The sequence below is a fragment of the Bos indicus genome, chromosome 1 (assembly GCF_029378745.1).
Source record: "Bos indicus isolate NIAB-ARS_2022 breed Sahiwal x Tharparkar chromosome 1, NIAB-ARS_B.indTharparkar_mat_pri_1.0, whole genome shotgun sequence".
Classification (NCBI taxonomy): Eukaryota; Metazoa; Chordata; class Mammalia; order Artiodactyla; family Bovidae; genus Bos; species Bos indicus.
In genome coordinates, this window is record NC_091760.1 from 142,542,368 (window position 1) to 142,566,660 (window position 24,293).

Consider the following 24,293-nt stretch of genomic DNA (forward strand, 5'->3'; position numbering starts at 1 on the left):
GGGTTGCAGAATCAGACATGACTTAGCGACTGAGCCCACATGCACATTCCTAGGATTATCCAATGGAACTTAATGAATGATGATGGAAAGGTTCTGTAGAACTGCCATCCAGTTTGGTGGCCACCAGCTACATTTGGCTATTGAGAAATTTATTTTCTTTTTGGCTGCACTGGGTCTTCATTGTTGCGCATGAACTTTCTCTAGTTGCAAAGAGTGGAGGCTACTCTTTGTTGTGGTGAGCAGGCTTCCCATGGCAGTGGCTTCTCTTGTTGCAGAGCATGGGTTCTAGGCATGTGGGCTCAGGCACACAGGCTCAGTGGTTGTGGCTCATGGCTAAGCAGCTCTATGGGAGGTAGAATTTTCCTGGACCAGGGATTGAACCTGTGTTCCCTTGCATTGCAAGGCAAATTCTTAACCACTGGACCACCAGGGACTCCCAGCTATTGAGAACTTTAAATGTGGCCAGTGTAAACTGAGGAACTGGGTTTCATTTTGTTAATTTTAATTAATTGAAATTTAAAGAGCTACATGTGGTTAGTAGTTCCTGTATTAAAAGGTAGAGCTGTATAACTACTTGAAAACAAATATAGAACATAATATACCTCCCCACTCCTATATAATCTGTTGTTTTCACTTAAGATTTCATGGACATCTTCCCATGTTAATAGCTGTAGAGCAACATCCTTTTTCATAGGCATCTAGTACTCCACTATCTGGGCCTCTGAGATTTTATTCAGCCAACTCCTTAATAACCAAGCCTTAATAATGTTTTGCCTCCAATATTTCCTAATTATAAACAAGCTGGGATCAACATCCTCATATGTATATCTTTGCACACATGTGTGATTATTTCCTTAGAAAAAGAGCAATTGCCAATCAAAAGGTATATGCATATAAAAGATTTTGTTTTTTTATATATATTGATGACTTTCAGAATAATTATTCCAATATATATATATATCCACTGGCAACTTTCAGTTTTTCTCTACCCACTTGTAAGGGGAAAAATAATCTTTGCTTAAGTTTGCATTACTTAAGCTATTTCTGAGACTGAATATCTTTTCAGATGTTTCTAGCTATCTATAATTCTTACTTTTTTATTTCTAGTTGAGATATTTTGCCCAATTTTCTATGAGAATCTCATCTTTGTATTAATAATTTATAAAAAGCCCTTTATATTATACATGGGACACCTTCTTCCATTACTTTCGTAAATTATTTACTATTTAACACCAGAAAGTGATTTCTATATTTTTGTAGTCAGCTGCTTTACCAACATATAATTTATATTAATTTTTGTATTATTGTTTCTATCCTATATCCATTATTTCTAATAGTTTCAATTGATTTTCTTGAGAAGTCTGTGTGTGCTGGTTGCTCAGTTGTGTCCAATTCTTTGCGACCCCATGGACTGTAGCCTTCCAGGCTCCTCTGTCCATGGGATTTCCCAGGCAAGAATACTGAAGTGGGTTGCCATTTCCTTCTCCAGGGGATCTTCCTGACTCAGGGATCAAACCCTGGCCTCCTGCATTGCAGGCAGATTCTTTACTGCCTGAGCCACCAGAGAAACCCTGAGTAGACTAAATATGCAATAATAGCATCTCCAAGTAATGATTGGTTTTGCCTCTTCCTCTCTGCTGCTGCTACTGCTAAGTCGCTTCAGTTGTGTCCAACTCTGTGCGACCCCATAGATGGCAGCCCACCAGGCTCCCCTGTCCCTGGGATTCTCCAGGCAAGAACACTGGAATGGGGTGCCATTTCCTTCTCCTTGCATACTATTTCTTTTTCTTATCTAATTGCATTAACCAGTACTTCTAGAACAAAACAATGGGGCTCCTTCTCTTGACTTTAGTGGGACTGCTTCTAATACTTATCACTAATGTGATTTTTTTTTTAAATCTTTTGAAAAAGAAGTGAACATAAATCTTGTTCTAATTAAGTGTTAAAAATTAGAAATGGGTATTAAATGTCACTGACTGTCTTTTGGACCTATATAGAGATAATTACTTTGTGTTCTCCTTTGATCTCGTGACGCAACAGAGTTCATTCATAGATCTCACATTAAACCATATTTGCACTTTTGGTATGAACTCAGCCTCACTGGAGTCTTCTTTTTTTTTTTAATTCAGTAGTTGCAGTACGAGGCTCTGTAGTTGTGGCCCACAGGCTTAGCTGCTCCATGGCATGTGGAACCTTCCCAGACCAGGGATGAACCCATGTCCCTGTATTTGCAGGAGGACTTCCACCCACTGCACCACCAGGAAAGTCCTTGGTATATTATTCTTAATGTGCTACTGGATTCTATTTGATAATATATTAGTTCCTACATCATAATTATGATGTAATTCCTACATCATAATTTATAAGTGGTCTACACTTTTCCCTTTTTCCATTCTCTTTGTCAGATTTTGGTATTGAAAGAGTTAATTCTTGGGTGGGTTGATAAGGAGTCCAGGGTCCTCAAGGAGGAAGTGGTCTGGAGCCCTCAAGGAGGAGAAAAGGACATTTTTTTTTCCCTACATTGCTTTGTCTTAGTCAAGTAAGAGGTTATTTTCTTTAAGCCAGTGATGAGGCAACAAAACTCATCTTGCTCAAGGATATGTTTTTCCTTAAGTTCTGTACTAATGATTATATATCATCAATGTATCTTGCTCGAGGACATGTTTCTTCTCCTTAACAAGAACATTCTGACTAATCTTGTTATCTTAAGATGTATGTTGTAAGAGTGGGTCTGGTAAGACCTCTCAATTGTTAGTTCTAATCTTGTTAATTTAAGATTTATGTTGTGGGAGTGGGTCTGGTAAAAGTATATAAGGCCTTGATAAGACCAGCAAGTGTGGTATTCTTTTCCCTTTTCTGATGTCTATGTCAGAAGCTTTCTCTTGTCCCTTTTCTTATTTTAATAAAACTCTGCTACACAAAAGCTCTTGAGCTTTTTGACCAAGCTTTTGATCAAGCCTGGTCTCTGGTCCTGAAGCTAAATCTTCTTCGGAGATCACGAATCCAACATTGTTCACTGTAAGCGATCAGTATCAACCAGAAGTTTCCTTCCATTCTGATCTGGGTGGTGTGTGTTTCTAAAGCAAGTGGAAGGTCCAACACGTCTCTCTTGTCAGAGCGGGGCAGGGGAGTAGGTGAGGTGTGACCCGATACTAAGCGCTGCCTTCAAAAGGAAATCCGTGTCTGACTTAAAGCCACCCTTGCTCTTTTCCTTTCCTTCCTTCCTTCCTTTTGTGCTACGGGATGGTTTCAGAATTTGGCAGCATCGAGTAGGTGAGGCCATGGAAACCCAAGTCCATGACAGCCAGCTGTACTCACAAGGTGAATTCTTCTTCCCAAGTGAGGGCAGTAGTGTTTCTTGAGAGGGTGCTGGAGAACTTCTGCACAGGATCATTCAGCCGAACTATACACACTGGGTTAACATTGCCTGTAATCAGACAGAAGGCCACCGTATTAGCCTTTATTTCTCTCTTCTAGTTGGATCAAGACGTTTTGCATATAAGAGAAAGGCTGAATTCAATGTTTGTGGTCTTGGCTCTCCTACTTCTGAGTGTCCATCTACAACCTCTCAAAGCACATACTCTGGGGTGACAGATTCTATACTTGCTGGATGTCCACAGCTCTAGACTGCCTCCAAGTCACACTCCTCCCCCCTCAGCTCTGACTGCAGGCACTGCGCCCCAGGGCGGTGCCCTCCCTGGGGTGACATTACAGCAGAGATGTGGGCCGCACTTTGGAAAAGACTAACTGCTTGGAAAAGTCAGGGCATCTGGGGTAACTGCTAAATTTGGGGGTACCTCACATAGAACCTGCTTCCCTTTTACAAAAATGTATGTTTTTACAGTTGACTCAGCTTAGCCAAAAATTTTTGAGGTATTTGATGCAGGTAACAGGACATTTCACTAATGAAGACTTGTGTCTGCTTCAAGGCTGTGCTTGCCCTATGGCATAAAGCTGTGACTGTATCGTGTGATCAGTCATCAGTGGTAGAGCTTCCTTGGTGGCTCACTGGTAAAGAATCTGCTTGTCAACGCAGGGGACGCAGGTTTGATCCCTGGTCTGGGAAGAGTCCACGTGCCACAGAGCCACAAAGCTCACGCGCCAAGAACTAGTGAGCCCTGCTCTACAGCCCGCAGGTTGTCGCTGCTGAGCCTGGACACCCCAGAGCCCGCGCTCCACAACAAGAGAAGCCAGTGCACACCACGGCTGGAGGGCAGCCCCCGGTGCCCGCAACCAGAGAAAAGCCTGCACAGCAACAGCCCAGCACAGCCAAAATCAAACCGAGTCATCCGTGCATATAAACAATCCATGGTGAAGGGACGGACCACGCTGACCCTTTACCGGGTGGTGCTGTGTTCCATGCACATCACCTTACTAATTACCACAATTACCTCCAAGAGGAGACTCACACCCAGCTGGGGACCTACTGGCGGAGGTGAGAAACGGGGCCCCCAGTCCTGGCCAAATGGGTCCCGGGCAGCCCCTCCCACCTGCTAAGTGGTGTGGCCTCCAGAGGCGACCTTTGAATTACCAAAACAGCCACCTATGCCCAGCTTCACAGAGCCTTGGCTTTCAAATGTGCTCTGCCCATACTTCTGGAACTGGATGAATCTCCTCACAAATAAACACAAGTAACCCCTGACGTTCTCAGACAATAAAAAAGGACTCATTGCTATTCTTGGCAAAAACCACATCGCAGTGGAAAGACGTGTCCAGTCCCAGGCTCCTTGGCATCTGGAGTCTCGGCAGTGATTCAGAGTCACCCGCTCTGCAGTGTTTCTGTCCTCCTTCATGGCAGCCTCTCCTGGCAACACAGGGGCCCCCAGGGGCCTGACACCTTCGTGACACCCATAATCCCGTGTGGCGCCTCCTCTCCCAGGAAGAAAGGAGTGCGCTGGTCAGGGATGCTTAACATGTATTTATAGCGTCACTAGGAAAAGATAAAAATAGAAAGGTGGCTTCCAGGCTAGAGAAAAGGACAAAGCAAAAAAGTATCCTCCTTCTTCCTTCAGCCTCATGTGTGCAAAATCAGGACTGTGTTTTCACCATCTTGCATCATTACCACAGTGTTCAGGAGCTGCTCTCTGCTGAAAGGCAGAGATCACACTGTACACCCAATTGCCGGGAGCCACAGAAGGAAGCAAAGACCACAGACAACCCATGAGGCACCCCGGCCCCTCTGCTCATACTGCAGACAGTCACATCCACAGCCAGCCGGCACCCTGCCCTCACCAGGGTGCTTTCTGCAGCCCCATCACCCACCTGAAGCACCAGGATGGCTCAGGAGCGAGACTCGGATGTTCTTCACCAACAGTTTGAGGTCATGAGCCCTTGGAGGTTTGGGAGGGCAGGATTCCTGAGTGGATGAAGTGCGCTGCAGATGCTACAGAAAGGAGAACGGAGAGCAGTGACTCCTGGGGAAGAGGCAGTGGCCATTGGGCACCTGTTCCAGGGAAGGGATCTTCAAGAAGACCTGTAGAGGGAGCCTGGCCCTCACGCCAGCTCTGGAACAATGTTCCCTTCTCAGGAGGGTGGAGGGTACCAGTCACTCACAGCCGCTTCCCATAGAAAGCAAGTGGAGGAGCAAAGTGTTCACCCAGAGACGGTGCCCCAGAGGCCCACTGTGGGTGAAAATGGGGTCAAGCCCGAGCCAGCCAGGAGCTAAACACAGAATGGGACATGCTCCGTGGGCTGCAGGCGCCCACTGCCCACCAGCAGCGAGCGGGACACCAACCAGGACACGAAAGGCTGCTTCCCACCTCGGGGCAGACCCGCCATCCACGTGGGGAGGAGCTAAGTGTCGTCCGGGTGTCACGCTGGGGACAAAGCAGAGGCAGGTGCCCCTGGGGCAGCTTTGTCACCTCATCCTCAAATCAGCATTGAGGTATTTTCAATGGAGAGCCTCCAGAGCCTGGGGGACCCCACCTTCAGACCAGCCTTTCCAAGCTAACTTCCGCCTCCCACTTACAGCTCTGAGTGTTCTTTAAGAGGGGCTCTAGACACAAATGTTTGGGAGTCCTGAGAGGCTTCTCAGAGACATCATGGGCCTCTGCACAGTGAGGTCTTCCAGGAAGGATCCTTAAAGCTGACTTGACCTCACAGTGCTTTCCGGGGGGAAACTTACTAACATCTCAAGGACTGTAGTCTCCTTTAGGTCACTACCTAGAAAACACTATTGCCGACTGTGAGCTGAAGGGGCGGGGTGGCCAAGAAGTCATCACAGAATCCTTAAGATCCAGGTCCCTGAGTTCTGGGGACAGAGTAACCCACATGTCTGGGGTGGAGATGCAATGTTTTCTCAATTCTGTGTGTGTGATGGCTAATTTTATGTGTCAACCTGACTGGACCGTGGGGTGCCCAGGCGTGTAGCCCATGACTAAGCAAATAAGCATGCATACACATTATGCAATTATATGTATATGATTGGCTCACACAATTACAGAGACTCTCACGTACGTAAATATATGCACACACACATCCCTTAGTTCTGGTTCTCTACAGAACCCTAATATAGTATGTATGCTATTTTGATACATAAACTCTGCAAATGTATTTAAAAGCATTATAGAATGCATTACAGAAGCAGGCAAGAATACTAGAGGGGGTTGCCTTTCCCTTCTCCAGAGGATCTTCCTGATCCAGGGATCAAACCTGGGTCTCCCGCATTGCAGGCCAATTCTTTACCCTCTGAGCCACCAGGGAAGCATTGTATAGTCATATTCCAAACAGGCAGCTTTGATGAACTGGGAACCCTGCACAAACACCCACAAAACCCTCACTCTGCCTGTCTGCTTACTCAGCGGCTCCGTCTGCTTCGTCAGGAGGGTGAAGCCTACTTCTTATATTCTGATAACCCTCAGTGCCCAGAGGGAATTACACAACACGGTGACCCACTGGTACGTGTCCAGGGAATCAGAGAGATTTTGTCTCCAGACTCTACACACTCACAGCTGGTGATGCCCTAAGAGGAACCAGAGTCCAAGAGCCTGCATCAAAGTCAAATTAAGGTTATACTATCACACTGCCTTTTTTTTTTTTAATACAGTTCATGGGGTTCTCACAGCAAGAATACTGCAGTGGCTTGCCATTCCCTCATCCTTCAGCATTCCCTCCTGCTGCTGAAGCTGAAGCTGAAGCTCCAATACTTTGGCCACCTGATGTGAAGAGCTGACTCACTGGAAAAGACCCTGATGCTGGGAAAGATTGAAGGTAGGAGGAGAAGGGAATGACAGAGGATGTTTGGATCACTGATTCAATGGAGATGAACTGGGAAAACTCCAGGAGATGGTGAGGGACAGGGAGGCCTGGCGTGCTGCTGTCCACAGAGTCGAAAAGAGTCGGACATGACTAGGACCGAATAACTTCGTCACACCATATAATAATGGTGGCTATTCTACCATGCCACATAAAAATACTGGAAACACGAATGAAAAATCACTTTAGGGACTGTATGTGCCTATTTTGCATAACCATCGTAAGAAGATCTGCTCATAAATGGAAGAATTAATTCATCCCAAGCAAAGGTTTTTAGATGTGCTGCCAATAAAGATGTGAGAGGCCAAGCCCAGGGGCTGGCCTGGATAAATGTCGTGAATGTAAATTTAGCCAAAGAGTTATTAGCACCTAATCAGGCAGTGGTGAGGGTCCCAGACCGGGGAGGGAGGGCAGGCAGCATGGGGAGGGACCCACAGAGAGCAGACAGCCTCGTGTGTCTGCACTACCCAAGGGGGGCAGACCTCCGAGAGGTGGTGCTGCTGGAGGCAGGGCCTGGCCCCCAGGCTGTCCCTGGCCTGGTCGAAAAGTCTGTGGCTACAGTGTGCTGCTCTGTCTCTCAGGGCAAGTTCCCAGGTACCTCAATCCTGGAAGGATAAGGTCTCAGACAACGGGCTCTGGGTGGACAGTGAAAAGTCACGTACTGGTCCCTGAAAATGATGGTTTCTGGGCTACTTAGACGTGGACTATGCTGAGTGGTCCAGACACCTCCTCCTTCCCTCCCACGGGGCCTTGGACCCCCGTGCCCTGAACTCAAAGCTTCGCCCCAGACTGCAGTCATCACCCACCAGCAGTCGTGCAATCTTGCTCTACCTGGGGCGGGGCAGAGGGATAGGAGGTGCCACTGATTGTCCAAGAGAGGATGACCACAGTCCGTCACGGGGCTGCAAAGCACCCGCACGCTGAGAGCCCGTTTACCTGAACTTCTCTCAGGTCCGCAGGCGTGGTGCTCAGCACCACCGATGGGGAGGCAGAGCTAATCAGGTGCTTCAGAATGTCCTTGAGGCTCTCAGAGACTGCCTCTGTCCCAGCTACCGGGTCCTGTCGAAAGAGGAGGTTGTCACCAGATCATCTCCGAACCGGGCAGAGGGCAGAGGGCAGAGGGCACAGGGCAGGCCAACACACGGCTTTCCTGATGCCCTCGACACGAAACAGAAGGTTCAGGCCAGAAAAGACTCACTCGTTCTCATCTTTACTGACCTCAGAAGTCACTCATGCTCCTTATTCTTTAAAGTGGTTAAGAATAATACAGACGCAACATACAAATATGTCAGCATTTCTGTGTATGTTCTTTCAGTCTCTTTCCTCAAATACATAGATGTGTGTTTTTTTCTTTCTTGACTGACATCTGATTTTTTTTTTTTAATTAAAAAGTATTCAAGGGACTTCCCTGGAAGTCCAGCAGTTATGACTCTGTGCTTCCACTGCAGAGGATATAGGTTTCATCCCCGGTTGGGGAACTAGGATCCCACACGCTACATGTGGCCAGAAAAAAAAAAAAAAAAAAAAGGATGGAAATCACGTGTTCACAATATTGGAACAAAAAAGATTAGGGTCTTGGATCCCAGATGATACAGAGGAACCACTGTACAAGCCCTGATCTCTCTGCTTCTGAGAAATTAACTTTTGTATTAAAAAAATAATTTAAAAAATCCAAAAAGTTGAAAAGCCCAAGAATGAAGAGAAGTTTGCAGAAGAACAGAAAGCAGGATGATGTGCACCACCAGATGTCAAGCTCTATAAGATTACAATAATTAATACCCAAAAGAAATGTGTCTATATGTTCTAGAATGTTCACACAAACTTAAAATGGAACTACCAGAGACCAAACCCATGCTCCCTGCATTGGAAGTTCGGAGTCTTAACCACTGGACCGCTGGGGAAGTCCCTGGAAGAATTTTTAAATACACATATTTCAGCTGTGCTGATAGTTTTGTAACAGAATAAGAGTCTGAAATAGAGTGAAATTTCAAGAAAATATCATAAAAGCCACTGCAAAGGAGTAACGTGACGACCTCAGCCTTCGGTGTATGTGATTTTGCATGATCTTTCCAGCAATTAAAAGTGACGGCACCCACATGACTTAGCAGCCTGCCCCACTCCCAGTCCCGCTTCCAAAGTCACTTCCTCACACACCCAAGGCCATGGGAGCAGGGAGATGACCTTCAGATTGGAGACGCAGCTTTGAAAGAGCTGGGAGAGAAGGGAGGTGGTGGCCTTGGGAGTCAGGTCTTGGACCCAGCCCGAGACGGAGGTGAGTGATGTGCCTTCACAGGGAAGGAGGGCAACTGAGGGGTGGGTGTCACAGAAGGTCGAGGAAAACCTAGATGCTACCACTGCAGTGGCTCTCAGCCTCCACTGCACAGGAGGGCTTTAAAAGCTTTCCGGTCCAATCAAACCTGCCTGGGGAGGCGGGGCAGTCTTTGGGAATTTTTAAAAACTGCTAGGTGATTACAGGTGCAGCCCAGGTGAGAGCCTGGCATTAAATCCACGGAAGCTACCCCCCCACCCACCATGCTGCCCTGCCGCTGCCCTGCCTCTTCCCTGCCTGCCATCCCCCAGGATCACACACCAGGGACCCCACTGATCAGAGGCTCCATCCCCCAGAGCTGGTAGTCACAACGTGCCCACGTTCACATATTCGTGATGGGGGAATCGCAGAACCTCACAAACTGACCTCCCCTGGGACTTTGGGCTGGACTGTGATGGCCATCTCTGGGGCGCTGATGAAGGACCACTTGATCTGAATGTCTTCCCTCTTCTCCTTCATGTGGAGCTCCAGCTGTTTAAAAAAAGAAAAAGAAAAAAAGACTATTGGAGGGCTGCTTTCTCCACCGGAGCCTCGATATATGTCTGTGTGTTCATTTCTTTTCTTAGACAGTGGTTTATCCCCTGCCTTGGCATCCTGTGTGCTTTCAAAATTGCAAGGAGGGTCCCCAGTCCCTGACTGCCCCTCCCCTGTCGTGTAGCCTACCCCATCCCCATCAGCACCTTCCTCTGCCTCAACCAACCACTCAGAGAGGAACATCAGGGTCGGGGCTGAACACCAGATCTCATGAAAACCTGCAACCTCTGCTGTGCAGCTCTCTTCTGAGAGCATCACCAAGACATACTGGAGCCGGAGGCAAAGAGAAGGGAGCCGGGATGCCTCGTCCACTCCCACACACTCACACGGCCCCCTCCCCTCACCCCACCCTGATTGTATGCAGGGGCGCATCAGCACTCTTAGCCTCTCTTGCCTGGGCCACTGCACAACCTCCACACGGACTCCAATCTCTCCCAGGGCCCCATTCAGCCCTGCCTGTAAGTCATGGCAGAATGACGCACCCCACCCCAACCCCCCCCCCCCCCCCCCCCCCCCCGCCCGGCAAAGACAAGCACGCTCCTTGGAACCTGTGAATAGATTTCCTCAAATGGCAAAAGGGACTCTGCACGTGTGATTAGGGTAAGGACACTGAGGTGCAGAAACAATCCTACATGATTCCAGTGAGCCCACAGAGGTATAGGAGCCCTGAAAGATGGAAGAGGAAGACAGAAGAGCATGCAGGGAGAGGTGACTTGAAGACAGAGGAGGATGCCAGAAGCCCGGGGGTAAGGTTGCCTCTAGAAGCTGGGACCTGCCCTCAGCTGCCAGCCAGCCAGAGATTGGACCCTCAGTCCAACAACTCCAATAAGGAGCTGAATTCTGCCAACAATGGGTGAGCAAGGAAACAGATTCCCTCCAGAGCTCCCAGAAAGGAAGGCAGCCACCAGCACCAGGATTTTAGCCCGTGTTGGACATCACACCTCCAGAATGGTGATTGATAAATGTGTGCCATTTTCAGCTAAGATGTGGTGATTTGCTTCAGCAGCCACAGCAAGCTAAGCTACCATCCCTCCTTCTTCAGCAGGAGGCTCCTTCTACAGCCAAAGTTTTGACCCTTCCCATCTCCATGCTTCCTGCCACCACCCAGGGAAAGGGAAGGAAAGCGTGGCTGTAGAATTGTTTTCTCAATACTGGGTACGCCCCCTCATGCTAGCAACCAGGTAAAACAAAGGATGCTCCTGTTGCCCTGTAATTCTGGGCGACTCTAGCAAAATCGCACTTTTATTTCATTGCCACAGTCCCTGAGTTGTTCCACCACGTTGGGGAGAGGGCGTAGCTGCTGGTCTCTATGCAGTTTTTATCTGAAGAACAGAGGAGGGAATGCCTCCTGCCAAGAACATTAATAATTCACCAACCTCTAGCAGCTGCTTCTGCTTTGAGAGGTAACCCACAGGCTGCCTTTAAACTGTGTTAAGAGATCAAAGACACAATTGAATTACCTGTGTCTGAGCTGTGTAAAATGGCACATCAACAGCATCTCAGGAAACATGTTTCCTTGGTGAATGTTTGTGGTCCTTGCTGAACTCACCCCATCCTGAACAGATCCCAGACTTTAAAATTATCTTCTAACCACATTGTCCAAAAAACTAGGGGAAGCAGGAGGGCTTTAACATCTGACAAGTCCATGAGGTCAACTTAACTTCCCTGGCTCTTGAAAATGGATAGGGGTATAGGGGATGGGTTTCATAAAAAAAGCCGTTTAGGTAGCCGGAAATTTTTGCTTGTCCTGGTTGTTTAAACCCATGTCTTTTAAGGAAACCAAATGGAATACAATCTCTTCTTGTGGTTGAGAATCTTGAAAGATTTGGGGTCACCCTCCAAATTAGCAGCCAAGCACAAGTTGGATTGGCAGTGACCCCTAAAACAGACCCAGAAATTCACAATTTCTACATGTCAGCTAAATAAGAACATAAGTGAACTTCTGCTCCATGTGTGACATTCACAGTTATCTGATGGGTTAGTCAACCAGAAGCTTCACTAAGTCTATTATAATTATTATCTCTATTTATAATTGTTCAATGTATAAAAATATATCAGTTATAAAAGTTATATACTATGTGTCTATTACAATTATTATAATAATGTTGACTATTCAAAAATAATGGTGATACTCATTTTCTAACATAAAAATAATGAGCCTTTTAAGTTGATTTTTTCAAACACTGAAAGGAAGAATGCTAAGTCCAGACTTTGAGCTGTGTTTCCAAGATGGAGGGGACTTTTGAGGTGCAGCATCTGATTCTAAATTATTAACAGAACCACCTTCCTCATCTCAGATGCCATCATCCTCAATCCAACAGTCAACAACATCTTGGACATGTGCTTTGAAAAATACCATATGTCCCATATTTGATAGATGGAAACTCTGAACTCATTATATATGTGTATACATCAGATGAGATCAGATCAGTCGCTCAGTCGTGTCCGACTCTTTGCGACCCCATGAATCGCAGCACGCCAGGCCTCCCTGTCCATCACCAACTCCCGGAGTTCACTCAGACTCGTGTCCATCGAGTCGGTGATGCCATCCAGCCATCTCATCCTCTGTCATCCCCTTCTCCTCCTACCCCCAATCCCTCCCAGCATCAGAGTCTTTTCCAATGAGTCAACTCTTCGCATGAGGTGGCCAAAGTACTGGAGTTTCAGCTTTAGCATCATTCCTTCCAAAGAAATCCCAGGGCTGATCTCCTTCAGAATGGACTGGTTGGATCTCCTTGCAGTCCAAGAGACTCTCAAGAGTCTTCTCCAACACCACAGTTCAAAAGCATCAATTCTTCGGCGCTCAGCCTTCTTCACAGTCCAACTCTCACAATCATACATGACCACAGGAAAAACCATAGCCTTGACTAGATGGACCTTTGTTGGCAAAGTAATGTCTCTGCTTTTGAATATGCTATCCAGGTTGGTCATAACTTTCCTTCCAAGGAGTAAGCGTCTTCTAATTTCATGGCTGCAGTCACCATCTGCAGTGATTTTGGAGCCCAGAAAAATAAAGTCTGACACTGTTTCCACTGTTTCCCCATCTATTTCCCATGAAGTGACGGGACGGGATGCCATGATCTTCGTTTTCTGAATGTTGAGCTTTAAGCCAACTTTTTCACTCTCCACTTTCACTTTCATCAAGAGGCTTTTGAGTTCCTCTTCACTTTCTGCCATAAGGGTGGTGTCATCTGCATATCTGAGGTTATTGATATTTCTCCCGGCAATCTTGATTCCAGCTTGTGTTTCTTCCAGTCCAGCGTTTCTCGTGATGTACTCTGCATATAAGTTAAATAAACAGGGTGACAATATACAGCCTTGATGAACTCCTTTTCCTATTTGGAACCAGTCTGTTGTTCCATGTCCAGTTCGAATTGTTGCTTCCTGACCTGCATACAGATTTCTCAAGAGGCAGATCAGGTGTTCTGGTATTCTCATCTCTTTCAGAATTTTCCACAGTTTATTGTGATCCACACAGTCAAAGGCTTTGGCATAGTCAATAAAGCAGAAATAGATGTTTTTCTGGAACTCTCCTGCTTTTTCCATGATCCAGCAGAGGTTGGCAATTTGATCTCTGGTTTTTCTGCCTTTTCTAAAACCAGCTTGAGCATCAGGAAGTTCACGGTTCACATATTGCTGAAGCCTGGCTTGGAGGATTTTGAGCGTTACTTATGTGTGTACATATGGTGGCTTTGGTGGTTTAGTCACTAAGTCATGTCCGAGTCTTGCAACCCCATGGACTGTAGTCCGCCAGGCTCCTCTGTCCATGGCGATTCTCCAGGCGAAAATAGTGAAGTGGATTGCCATTTCCTTCTCTAGGTATGTATATATGTGTGTGTGCATACACCTGTGTGTGTGTCCATGTGTATATATGTGTGTACATACACCTGTGTGTGTATATACAGTGTGTATTTATTTATTTATTTGGAGTGGATAGCCTTTCTGTTCTCCAGGGGAACTTCCCCACCCAGGGATCAAACCCAGGTCTCCCACATTGCAGGTGGATTCTCTACCAGGTGAGCCACAAGGGAAGCCCAAGAACACTGGAGTGGGTAGCCTATCCCTTCTCCAGTGGATCTTCCCGACCCAGGAATCGAACCAGGGTCTCCTGCATTGCAGGCAGATTCTTTACCAACTGAGCTATCAGAGAAGCCTGTGTGTATTTATACATAAACCCATTACATGCACACTTTTGTATTTCCCACAAAGACAATATAATATGAAGGTAACAGTCTGAAACCAATGAACAGTAATTAATGAAAACAGGAGCATGCGCGTCTGTGACAGCGCCCCACGCACCCTACAGATTTACGAAAACTGTTTTCCTAGGACAGACTCAGTCTCCCAATCTTACCTGTAGATGGAGCGGAGAGAGCCGCACGCCATACAGCGAGCGCCCTGCGTCCTCAGGTGAGGGTGGCCCCGCGCTGACCAGGAACTGGATGGTCTCGCCCACCACGTGGCAGAATACCACCTGCAGGGGGGACCAGAGAACACTCGAGTGTTACACCGGAGAGAGGACAGCGTCCGCCTTACCCATCTGCATCTCACGGAACAAAATAGCCTGGACTCCACAGATGAGCAAGAATGAGAACTCCGTTTCAAATGTGGGTGCATATCTAGATGCATATCTTTTCTATTACACCAGAGCTTAAAAACTAGAAACAATATTTCCAATCTTTTATCCCTGATGTATTCTCAGTTCAGTTCAGTCGTTCAGTCGCTCAGTCGTGTCCGACTCTTTGGGACCCCATGAATTGCAGCACGCCAGGCCTCCCTGTCCATCACCAACTCCCAGAGTTCACCCAGACTCACATCCATCGAGTCAGTGATGCCAGCCATCTCATCCTCTGTCGTCCCCTTCTCCTTCTGCCCCCAATACCTCCCAGCATCAGAGTCTTTTCCAGGACTTGCCCAAATCTAGTCAGAATCTTTCCACACAATTTTTTTTTCCTTTAAATATTTCTTTTTTCTATTTCTTCATGCAGCTGATTTTTAAATTTCCTGGGCAATTTATTCATATGGAGTGAAAGCCATTAGCCATCATCTCTCACTAAAAAAATGAGCCTTAAAAAGAAAATTAGTTATGGATGTTTACAGGTAAAAATTTTTAAAAAGTACCCAGAACATAAGAAATTGTTTCTATTTAAATATATTGTAACCTATTGGGGTTTAAAAAGATGTGGGGATAATTCAAAGAACTGTGAAATATTGAACGGTTACAAAATGATACAGTCTTAACAAAAATAGAGTTGTTAAAATGAGCTCATTTAAAAACCTATGAGACAAAGCAATTACATCAGGAACAAACCAGACCATATTCCTGACATAAATCACAAAGCACTTTAGAGAGAGGACTGTGAATGCTGTTACTGCAAAGGGAAGCATTCAGTCTCTGCCAGCGAATCCCCTACAGGAGCAGACCTTCCAGAAGGAGGGACTGGCCACCCTCCTGGCAGGATGCCAAGCGAGCCCAGCACAGGCTGACTATGAGGCCAGGTACCAGGTGTGCCTGGTAGAGGGATGCTGGGGAGGACGAGGGGTGCCTGGCAGGGGGCCAGCATGTCTGGCCAAAGCCAAGGCATCAGAGGCTGAGAGGAAGGCAAGATGGACCCCTACACTCCCAAGGGAACAGCTGACCCCCACATTGGATGGTGTCACTTGGGAAGGAAGGAAAAATTCTTTAATTCTCTGGTGGATTTAGAACCTAAAATACCAAGTAGAAAGATTAACAAAATAATTACTTTGTCAGGGCAACTGCTATTTCACAAAGTTCAGGCTGAAAACATGTCTCCCTCCCCTCTCCTGATCCCTGGCTTACTGGCCCCCTCACAGGCATAGCTCCACTCAGAGCCCACCTGCCCATCCAAAAATGACCTGACCTGTACTACACAGGGAGCCCCAGCAAGGGGTCCATTTCCAGGGTCCACTATAAAAGCTTTTGGCAGCACAGGGCTAGAAAAAGAAAACCCTGCCTTTTCTAAATACTGGCAGAAAAGTGCACAACCCTCGTTTCATCCATTGTTGTAAAGGCCCTCTCTGAGGACTGACTTATGAGGAGTAGTTACATCTTTATCATGTTATTGCATCTCCAGAGTTCATCAAAGGTTGGAACAAAAAAATGTTTGTATAAGAAATGTCGCCTATTCACTTTAAAAATAAATGCTCTGTAAACAGTCCTTGTAGGAGGAATGTATTTTGATGCCGGATGAGGTACACACACACAAGTGACATGATAGAAAATTCTGTCCTTTGTCTCAAGAGCGGAGGTCATTTTACTTCTTAACGTAAAAAAACAAAACAAAACAGTGATTGGTTGACTTCTATTATTTCTATGGAACTTTCTATATGAAGCTAATTAGAATGTCACTGAGAACCTTGACAGATTCATTAGCGCCCTAACTCAAGGAAGAGTTTGGTTTCTGTTTGTCTTCAGTTCTACAAAAAGCTGGACCCCTCTGCTGATCCAGTGGTTAAGAATCCCCGGGGGCAGCCTAGATGGGGGTGAGTTTGGGGGAGAATGTGTGTGAGGTACACACACACATATGGCAGAGTTCCTTCACTGTTCACCTGAAACTATAACAATATTGTTTGTTAATTGACGGAAAACTCAGCAGTGGCCACAGGACTGGAAAAGGTCAATTTTCATTCCAATCCCAAAGAAAGGCAATGCCAAAGAATGCTCAAACTACCGCACAATTGCACTCATCTCACATGCTAGTAAAGTAATGCTCAAAATTCTCCAAGCCAGGCTTCAGCAATACGCGAACCGTGAACTTCCCGATGTTCAAGCTGGTTTTAGAAAAGGCAGAGGAACCAGAGATCAAATTGCCAATCTCTGCTGGATCATGGAAAAAGCAAGATAGCTCCAGAAAAACATCTATTTCTGCTTTATTGACTATGCCAAAGCCTTTGACTGTGTGGATCACAATAAACTGTGGAAAATTCTGAAAGAGATGGGAATACCAGAACACCTGATCTGCCTCTTGAGAAACCTGTATGCAGGTCAGGAAGCAACAGTTAGAACTGGACATGGAACAACAGACTGGTTCCAAATAGGAAAAGGAGTTCGTCAAGGCTGTATATTGTCACCCTGTTTATTTAACTTATATGCAGAGTACATCACGAGAAACGCTGGACTGGAAGAAACACAAGCTGGAATCAAGATTGCCGGGAGAAATATCAATAACCTCAGATATGCAGATGACACCACCCTTATGGCAGAAAGTGAAGAGGAACTCAAAAGCCTCTTGATGAAAGTGAAAGTGGAGAGTGAAAAAGTTGGCTTAAAGCTCAACATTCAGAAAACGAAGATCATGGCATCCCGTCCCGTCACTTCATGGGAAATAGATGGGGAAACAGTGGAAACAGTGTCAGACTTTATTTTTCTGGGCTCCAAAATCACTGCAGATGGTGACTGCAGCCATGAAATTAGAAGACGCTTACTCCTTGGAAGGAAAGTTATGACCAACCTGGATAGCATATTCAAAAGCAGAGACATTACTTTGCCAACAAAGGTCCATCTAGTCAAGGCTATGGTTTTTCCTGTGGTCATGTATGGATGTGAGAGTTGGACTGTGAAGAAGGCTGAGCGCCGAAGAATTGATGCTTTTGAACTGTGGTGTTGGAGAAGACTCTTGAGAGTCTCTTGGACTGCAAGGAGATCCAACCAGTCCATTCTGAAGGAGATCAGCCCTGGGATTTCTTTGGAAGGAATGATGCTAAAGCTGAAACTCCAGTACTTTGGCCACCTCATGCGAAGAGTTGACTCATTGGAAAAGACTCTGATGCTGGGAGGGATTGGGGGCAGAAGGAGAAGGGGATGACAGAGGATGAGATGGCTGGATGGCATCACCGACTCGATGGACACGAGTCTGAGTGAACTCCGGGAGTTGGTGATGGACAGGGAGGCCTGGCGTGCTGCGATTCATGGGGTCGCAAAGAGTCGGACACGACTGAGCGACTGATCTGATCTGATCTGATCTGATACACCAATACAAAGTTAAAAGTAACTATAAGAAAAGAAAAGAATCTGCCTGTCAATGCAGGGGACACGGGTTCCACCCCTGGTCAGGGAAGATTCCAGATGCCTCAGGGCAACTAAGCTCGGGTGCACCACAGCTGCTGAGCCCATGCTCTGCAACAAGAGGAGCCACTGCTAAGAGAAACTGCAAACCACAAGCAGAGAAAGCCTGCATGCTGCAGTGCAATCAAAAATAAATCCATTAATTAATTTTAAAAAAGAATGAAAAAAAATTTTTAAAAAGCTACCCCACTGCTTTGTTTCTGATACATGGATAGCTGAAGCACCTGGCTAAAAGCAATTAAACCAATAATCCAGCATAGATTTTAAGACTTTAAAACTTCTAGAATGCAAACCTCAAAGGTCACAATTACCATTCATGTCACATCTGGAAACTAGATGCAATCATTGACAATGGGACACCTTTTGCAGAGATCCCTGGAAGGTCTTCCCGGCCATACGCCAATGCTCTCAGTAACACCTGTTATATGGACCAACCATTTCTTGGCCTCTCTTCAGTGTTCAGCTGAAAAACCTAATTAAAACAACTATCTGATCAGTTTCAAGATAGGCAAACAAAATGCCCCCACCATTCCTACGGGTCCAGTTGGGAGGGATAATGACCAGGGCCAGCCTCTACTCCTCCACCCTGAGAGTAAAAGTCCCATTTGTCAAATGGACCAGAACAAAATGGAAAAGAGATTTTAGATATATAAGTAATCTTCTTTCAGGGCATTATGGTGTTTTATACACAATGGGGATTAAATGATCTCAACCCAGGCAAATATTGGCTGGGCCGTCCCTGTAACCAAGGGGTCCCCTCTTGGAATGGCAGAAGGCAGGATCACCCAATGCAAGGTCAAGCAGACCCTTCCAACCAGGGCCAGAGTGACCAGGGTTGATGTCTATTAAATACAGACAAACAGGTAGAGACCCCGATCTTGACCCTAGAATCTTCCTACCCCAAACACAGACCTGTTCATAAGGCTCCCTTCTGAAGTTTATACATTGGGTCCTCAGAGCATCCCAATTATACCGAGCTGTTTGATATGGCTCGGGCTTCCAGGCGCATGTGTGCCAAGTTACTTTACTCACGTCTGATTCTCTGTTGTTGTTTAGTCACTAAGTCGTGTCTGACTCTTTTGCGACCCTATGGACTATAGCCCGCCAGGCTCCTCTGTCCATGAGATTCTCCAGGCAAGAATACTGGAGTGGGTTGCCATGCCGTCCTCCAGGAGATCTTCCCAACCCAGGGATTGAACCCGTGGTAAAGAATCTGCCTGCCAATGCAGGAGATGCAGGAAACATGGGTTTGATCTGTGGGGCCATAAAGAAGGGTGAAAGATGAAGAACTGATGCTAAGTTGTGGTACTGGAGAAGACTCTTGAGAGTCCCTTGGACTGCAAGGAGATCAAACCAGTCAATCCTAAAGGAAATCAAGCCTGAAGACTCATTGGAAGGACTGATGCTAAAGCTGAAGCTCCAATACTTTGGCCTGATGTGAAGAGCCAACTCATTGGAAAAGACCTTGATGCTGGGAAATACTGAAGGCAAAAGGAGAAGAGGGCAGTAGAGGATGAGATGGTTAGACAGCATCATTGACTCAATGGATATGAGTCTCCCAGCAAACTTCGGGAGATGGTGAAGGACAGGGAAGCCTGACATGCTGCAGTCCATGGGGTCTCAAAGAGTCAAACACGACTGAGTGACTGAACAACAACACTACCAGGAGGTACTGTTACTACATAATGCAGCTTAATGTGGGCTTTCCTTGGCTTAAAAATCTGAGAATGCATTATCCTCCATGGTCTCTATGCATTAAAAGACACATATAAGACACTGCCTTTAAAATGAGGGCAGGGGAGAGCTGGGTCTTTTCCAGGCTGGCTGTTAGTGTTCTACTCAGTCATATCTTCACCATTAGCCACTGCCTTGTGTTCCAACTCACAAGCAAACCCCCAGCTTGCCTTTCAGCAGTCTACACCAGGCAAAGTACCTGAGGGCTGATTCAGCCCAGATTCCATCTGCCTGCCTCCAAACAAATAGGTGGCCCTCCCAGAAGCTCTGCCCCTATTCAGGCCTCAAAGGGTGGGGCCCCCAGGGAGGAATCTCTCACCTGCCTTTAGAAAGACCCTGCTTCAAAACAGTTTCACAAGTTGTTAGAACTTTAGCATAAATACCAGGCTAATAGGGTACCTGGAATTTCAAGTCATGCAAAACCAAAAAAAAAAAAAAAAGTCAATTAGTTCCATGGTGGCTCAGTGGTAAAGAATCTGCCTGTCAATGCAGGGGACACCAGTCCCATTCCTGGGTGGAGAAGATCCTACGTGCTGCAGGGCAACTAAGCCTGTGCACCGACCTACTGAGCCTGTGCTTTAGAGCCCAGGAGCTGCAACTACGGAAGCCCATGTGCCTACAGCCCATGCTCTGCAACAAGAGAAGCCGCTGTGAGAAGAAGCTGTTGCATCACGACTAGAGAGTAGTCCCCGCTACAACTAGATAAAAGTCCCTGCACAGCAATGAAGACCCAGCACAACCGGAAGTAAATAAATAAATATTCACTTATCCAGAAAAAAAAAGTCAACCAAATTTCCTATTTGCAACTACAACTTTGTGTTCCACTACCCTGGCAAAGGAGAAGGGGATGGCAGAGGATAAGATGGTTGGATGGACATGAACTTGGGCAAACTCTGGGAGATGGTGAGGAACAGGGAGGACTGGTGTGCTGCAGTCCATGGGGTTGCAAAGTCAGACATGACTCAGTGACTGAACAACAACACACTTGCAAAGCAAGGGGTTCACCAAGGTTTGGAGAGAGCAGAGGAGACCCAGGAATCTCTCAGAGTGTATTTTAGTGTATAAATGTATAACAGACAGCCTTTAGATCGAAAAAGTCCATGTGCTCAGAATACACAATTCATACCCAGGGAGGGTTGCGGGGTTCCCCGACATATCAAGTGGAATAAGATTCTGGGGGAAATTCCAAGCAAATGCCTCAATCTGTTTGTTGCTATGGTTTCATGGAAGCAAAGGTTGGTTAGTGCCTTTCAGTTCCCCTTTTTCCATCTTCCCTCTTTCCTGGGGAGGGTGGGAGCTTAAGTGAAATGATAAACGTAAAATGATAATAATAAAAAAGGAAAGATAATAGTAACAGCACCATTTACAGTGTATCACAGTCAGAGCCTGTTTCTGGAGGCTGATTCGGGTTCAATTAAGCCTCTGCTTATTCAGTGGTTCCTGGTTCCCTCACCAGCCTCTCTATACCTTGGCTTCCCCCTCTATACAAAGGTCACGATGCTTCCTTGGGTGGAGGAGAGCTGTGGGTGCTAAGGAGAACAGACAGAGCCTGTATAGCCCAACGACATCAGGAGCAGGTCCCTGCAGGAACTGCACAGGCCGGGGCCAGGCAGGGGTTCACCTTTACAGACACAGCCCGTGGCTCAGAGGGAGAAGAAATACCCGACAAGCTCGGTGCCAGCCTGGATCTCTCTGACTTCTAGATCTTACTCCAGTCTGCGTGGATTTCTGTTTATTTAAAACTTTAACCTGAAGCTGATCGCTGCACCATTAGAAGCTTCTATTTATTTACAAATGACACAGACAACAAAGCTAATTCATACTTCAGGGGTAGGGCCACCCACCAAGGTAAACATCACTGCAGTCCCTCAGCACCAATGACTGTCGCTTTCCCTGGTGAGCCTTCAACATACGAATCCTGTTTACAGGGACACTCACCACGCTTGCTAAGGAAACGTGTGGCCTTTGCAGCAGGTGCCCGTCCTGCACAATCTGCCTGACCCTGGTTCATGTTCAGGAAGCTCAAATGCTGCCCGTGTAGACCTCATGCCTCCACAGGTGCATCAGGAGGGGCCACTGCTGCCACCTGAGGACAAAGAGCTGCTCTCGGGCCACTTGCAACACAGAAATTAAGTCTCCATCTTCTGGGTCAAACATTCTGGAGCAAAGCTCTTCCAGGACATGAGCAAAGAGAATGCAGCTGAAACTTGTTGCTCTTGTGTAAGAGTGTAATTACAGTCTGGGAGAGAGAAATGTGCTTGGGGCGTGTTGGGACTGGAAGGGACGACACAGAGAGCCCTGCAGAGAAGTTGAAGGGTGATGCCTTGCTCCATGAGTGCTGTAGACAGGGGTGCTTCCAGTCACCACCTGAAAAGATGCCCTTCCAGAGGAACGCAGGTGCCCTGTCCCAGGAGCACTCCCTTAGAGAAATGCCCCAGCCGCTGGTAGGCTTGTCTCTTGGGATAAATATTTGGTGCTGTCCTCAGATCATGGCACACAGCTTCTAAAACCCTTGGAATCTCCGGAGTGATAAGAATGTCTTTTGGATGCTAAGGAGATGACTGGTGGCTGGGGACCTAGATAACAACAGGAGGCAGGCAGGAGGTCAGCACAATCAAGGCGTGATGAGAGGGGAGAAGCTTTGCCACCTGGAGCTCAGGGGAATGGATAGGGACTAGAGATGGGATCACAGACCCATAGCCTGTGGTTTAATCAGACGTCCTCTGTAATGGAACCTCCATAAAACCCTTTATCAATGGGGTTCAGAGAGCATCTGGTCCTGGAAGGGTGGCACATATAGAGGGCATGGAAGTTCCCGTCCCTTCTCCCTTCCCTGCTCCAGACACCTTTGCCATTTGGCTGTCCCTGAGCTGTGTTCTTTATAAGACACTGGTAATGGCTCAGAGGGTAAAGCGTCTGCCTACAACGTGGGAGACCCGGGTTCAATCCCTGGGTCAGGAAGATCCCCTGGAGAAGGAAATGGCAACCCCCTCCAGTACTCTTCCCTAGAAAATCCCATGGACTGAGAAGCCTGGTAGGCTACAGTCCATGAGGTCACAAAGAGTCGGACACGACTTCAATTTCACTTTCAATAGTAAGGAAGGGCTTTCCAGGTGGCTCAGTGGTAAAGAATCCTTCTGAAGTCTAGGAGACCCAGGTTTGATCCTTTTGCAGGGAGGATCCCTTGGATGGCTACACACTCCAGTATTCTTGCCTGGGAAATCCCATGGACAGGGGAGCCTGTGGGCTACGGTCCATGAGGTCACAACAAGTCAGACACGACTGAGCAAGTAAACAACAATAGTAAGGAAACTGCTTTCCCAAGTTCTGTGAGCTGTTCTAGCATAAGGAGGGGCTGTGGGAACCTTCAACCTTATAGCCAGTTGGTGGGTACAGGAAGGTCAGACCTAGGGTTGGCCCTTGACCTGAGGGGTCTGCACTGTACTTAGTGCCAGAATTGAATTGAATTGTAGGACACCCAGTTGGTGTTCAGAGGATTGGAGGACTGCTTGTTGGGTGAAAGAAAAAATGCACACATTTGGTGTCAAGAGTCACAAGTAAACCACTGAGAGGTCCCCATTCAGCCCTGGCTGCAGGGTGCGGAATGTGAAGCTCCCATGGGTCCTGGCTGCAGGGTGCAGAATGTGTAGCTCCCATCCTGCAAGATGACTCTGATGCTCTGACCTATGCAAGACCCCACTCTCTGTGCAGGACCGGGGCAGGGGGCTTGCTGATGAACAGATATTTGCAACGGTGGTTACTTTGGCGCACAGGGGTCTTCAGGGGCTGCAGGAGAAAGTCAGAGCACAGAGCACTTGGAGGGCGGGGGAGGCCCAGTTCTGTTCTGGGGGGGTCCTGCAGGGAGACTCGTTCAAACCCAAGTTGAAAAGATACCCACAAAGGGAGACCAGCACCCCATTCTCATCTGACCCAAGCCCCATTCAAGTCTTGATCCAAGACGTGACTATATACCAGCCTCCTTGTCCAGGCAGATTCCTCCTCTTCGTTACCTCAAACACCATCCACACGTCCCTTGTCAGGGCTGAGACAGGAGGATGAGAAACACAGACCCTGATGCTCTGAGGGGAGCAGAGAAAGGGCAGGGCGGGGGGGTGGTGGTGGTGTTGGATGTCCTAGAATCTCCTGTCTGTATTCCTTGGACACGTTCTGTTTGTATCGTGAGGTTCTGCTGTGGATTTTCCCTTCTCAGGAATTACACTGCACCGAGAGAACATGTGACGGTGCTGGTACAGGATTCAGTCTAAGTTTGGAGACCCTGGGGGTGGCTCAGACCCTGAAAGGAGGAAGGCACTGTCATCAGCTCCTGGGACGATGTCTGTCCTTCATTTAACTTGT

At 47.0% G+C, this 24,293-nt stretch overlaps 1 protein-coding gene across 1 annotated transcript in view; it reads right to left on the reverse strand.

The window, feature by feature from the left end:
• Positions 1-24,293, reverse strand: part of C2CD2 (C2 calcium dependent domain containing 2) — a 65,962-nt gene that overhangs the window by 24,972 nt on the left and 16,697 nt on the right. The window contains exons 3-7 of the mRNA XM_019962952.2: positions 14,472-14,591; positions 9,950-10,054; positions 8,191-8,313; positions 5,263-5,383; positions 3,319-3,427 (exon numbers count right to left, since the gene is read on the reverse strand). Coding sequence (XP_019818511.2) covers positions 3,319-3,427; positions 5,263-5,383; positions 8,191-8,313; positions 9,950-10,054; positions 14,472-14,591 — 578 coding nt within the window. The remainder of the gene's footprint in view (positions 1-3,318; positions 3,428-5,262; positions 5,384-8,190; positions 8,314-9,949; positions 10,055-14,471; positions 14,592-24,293) is intronic.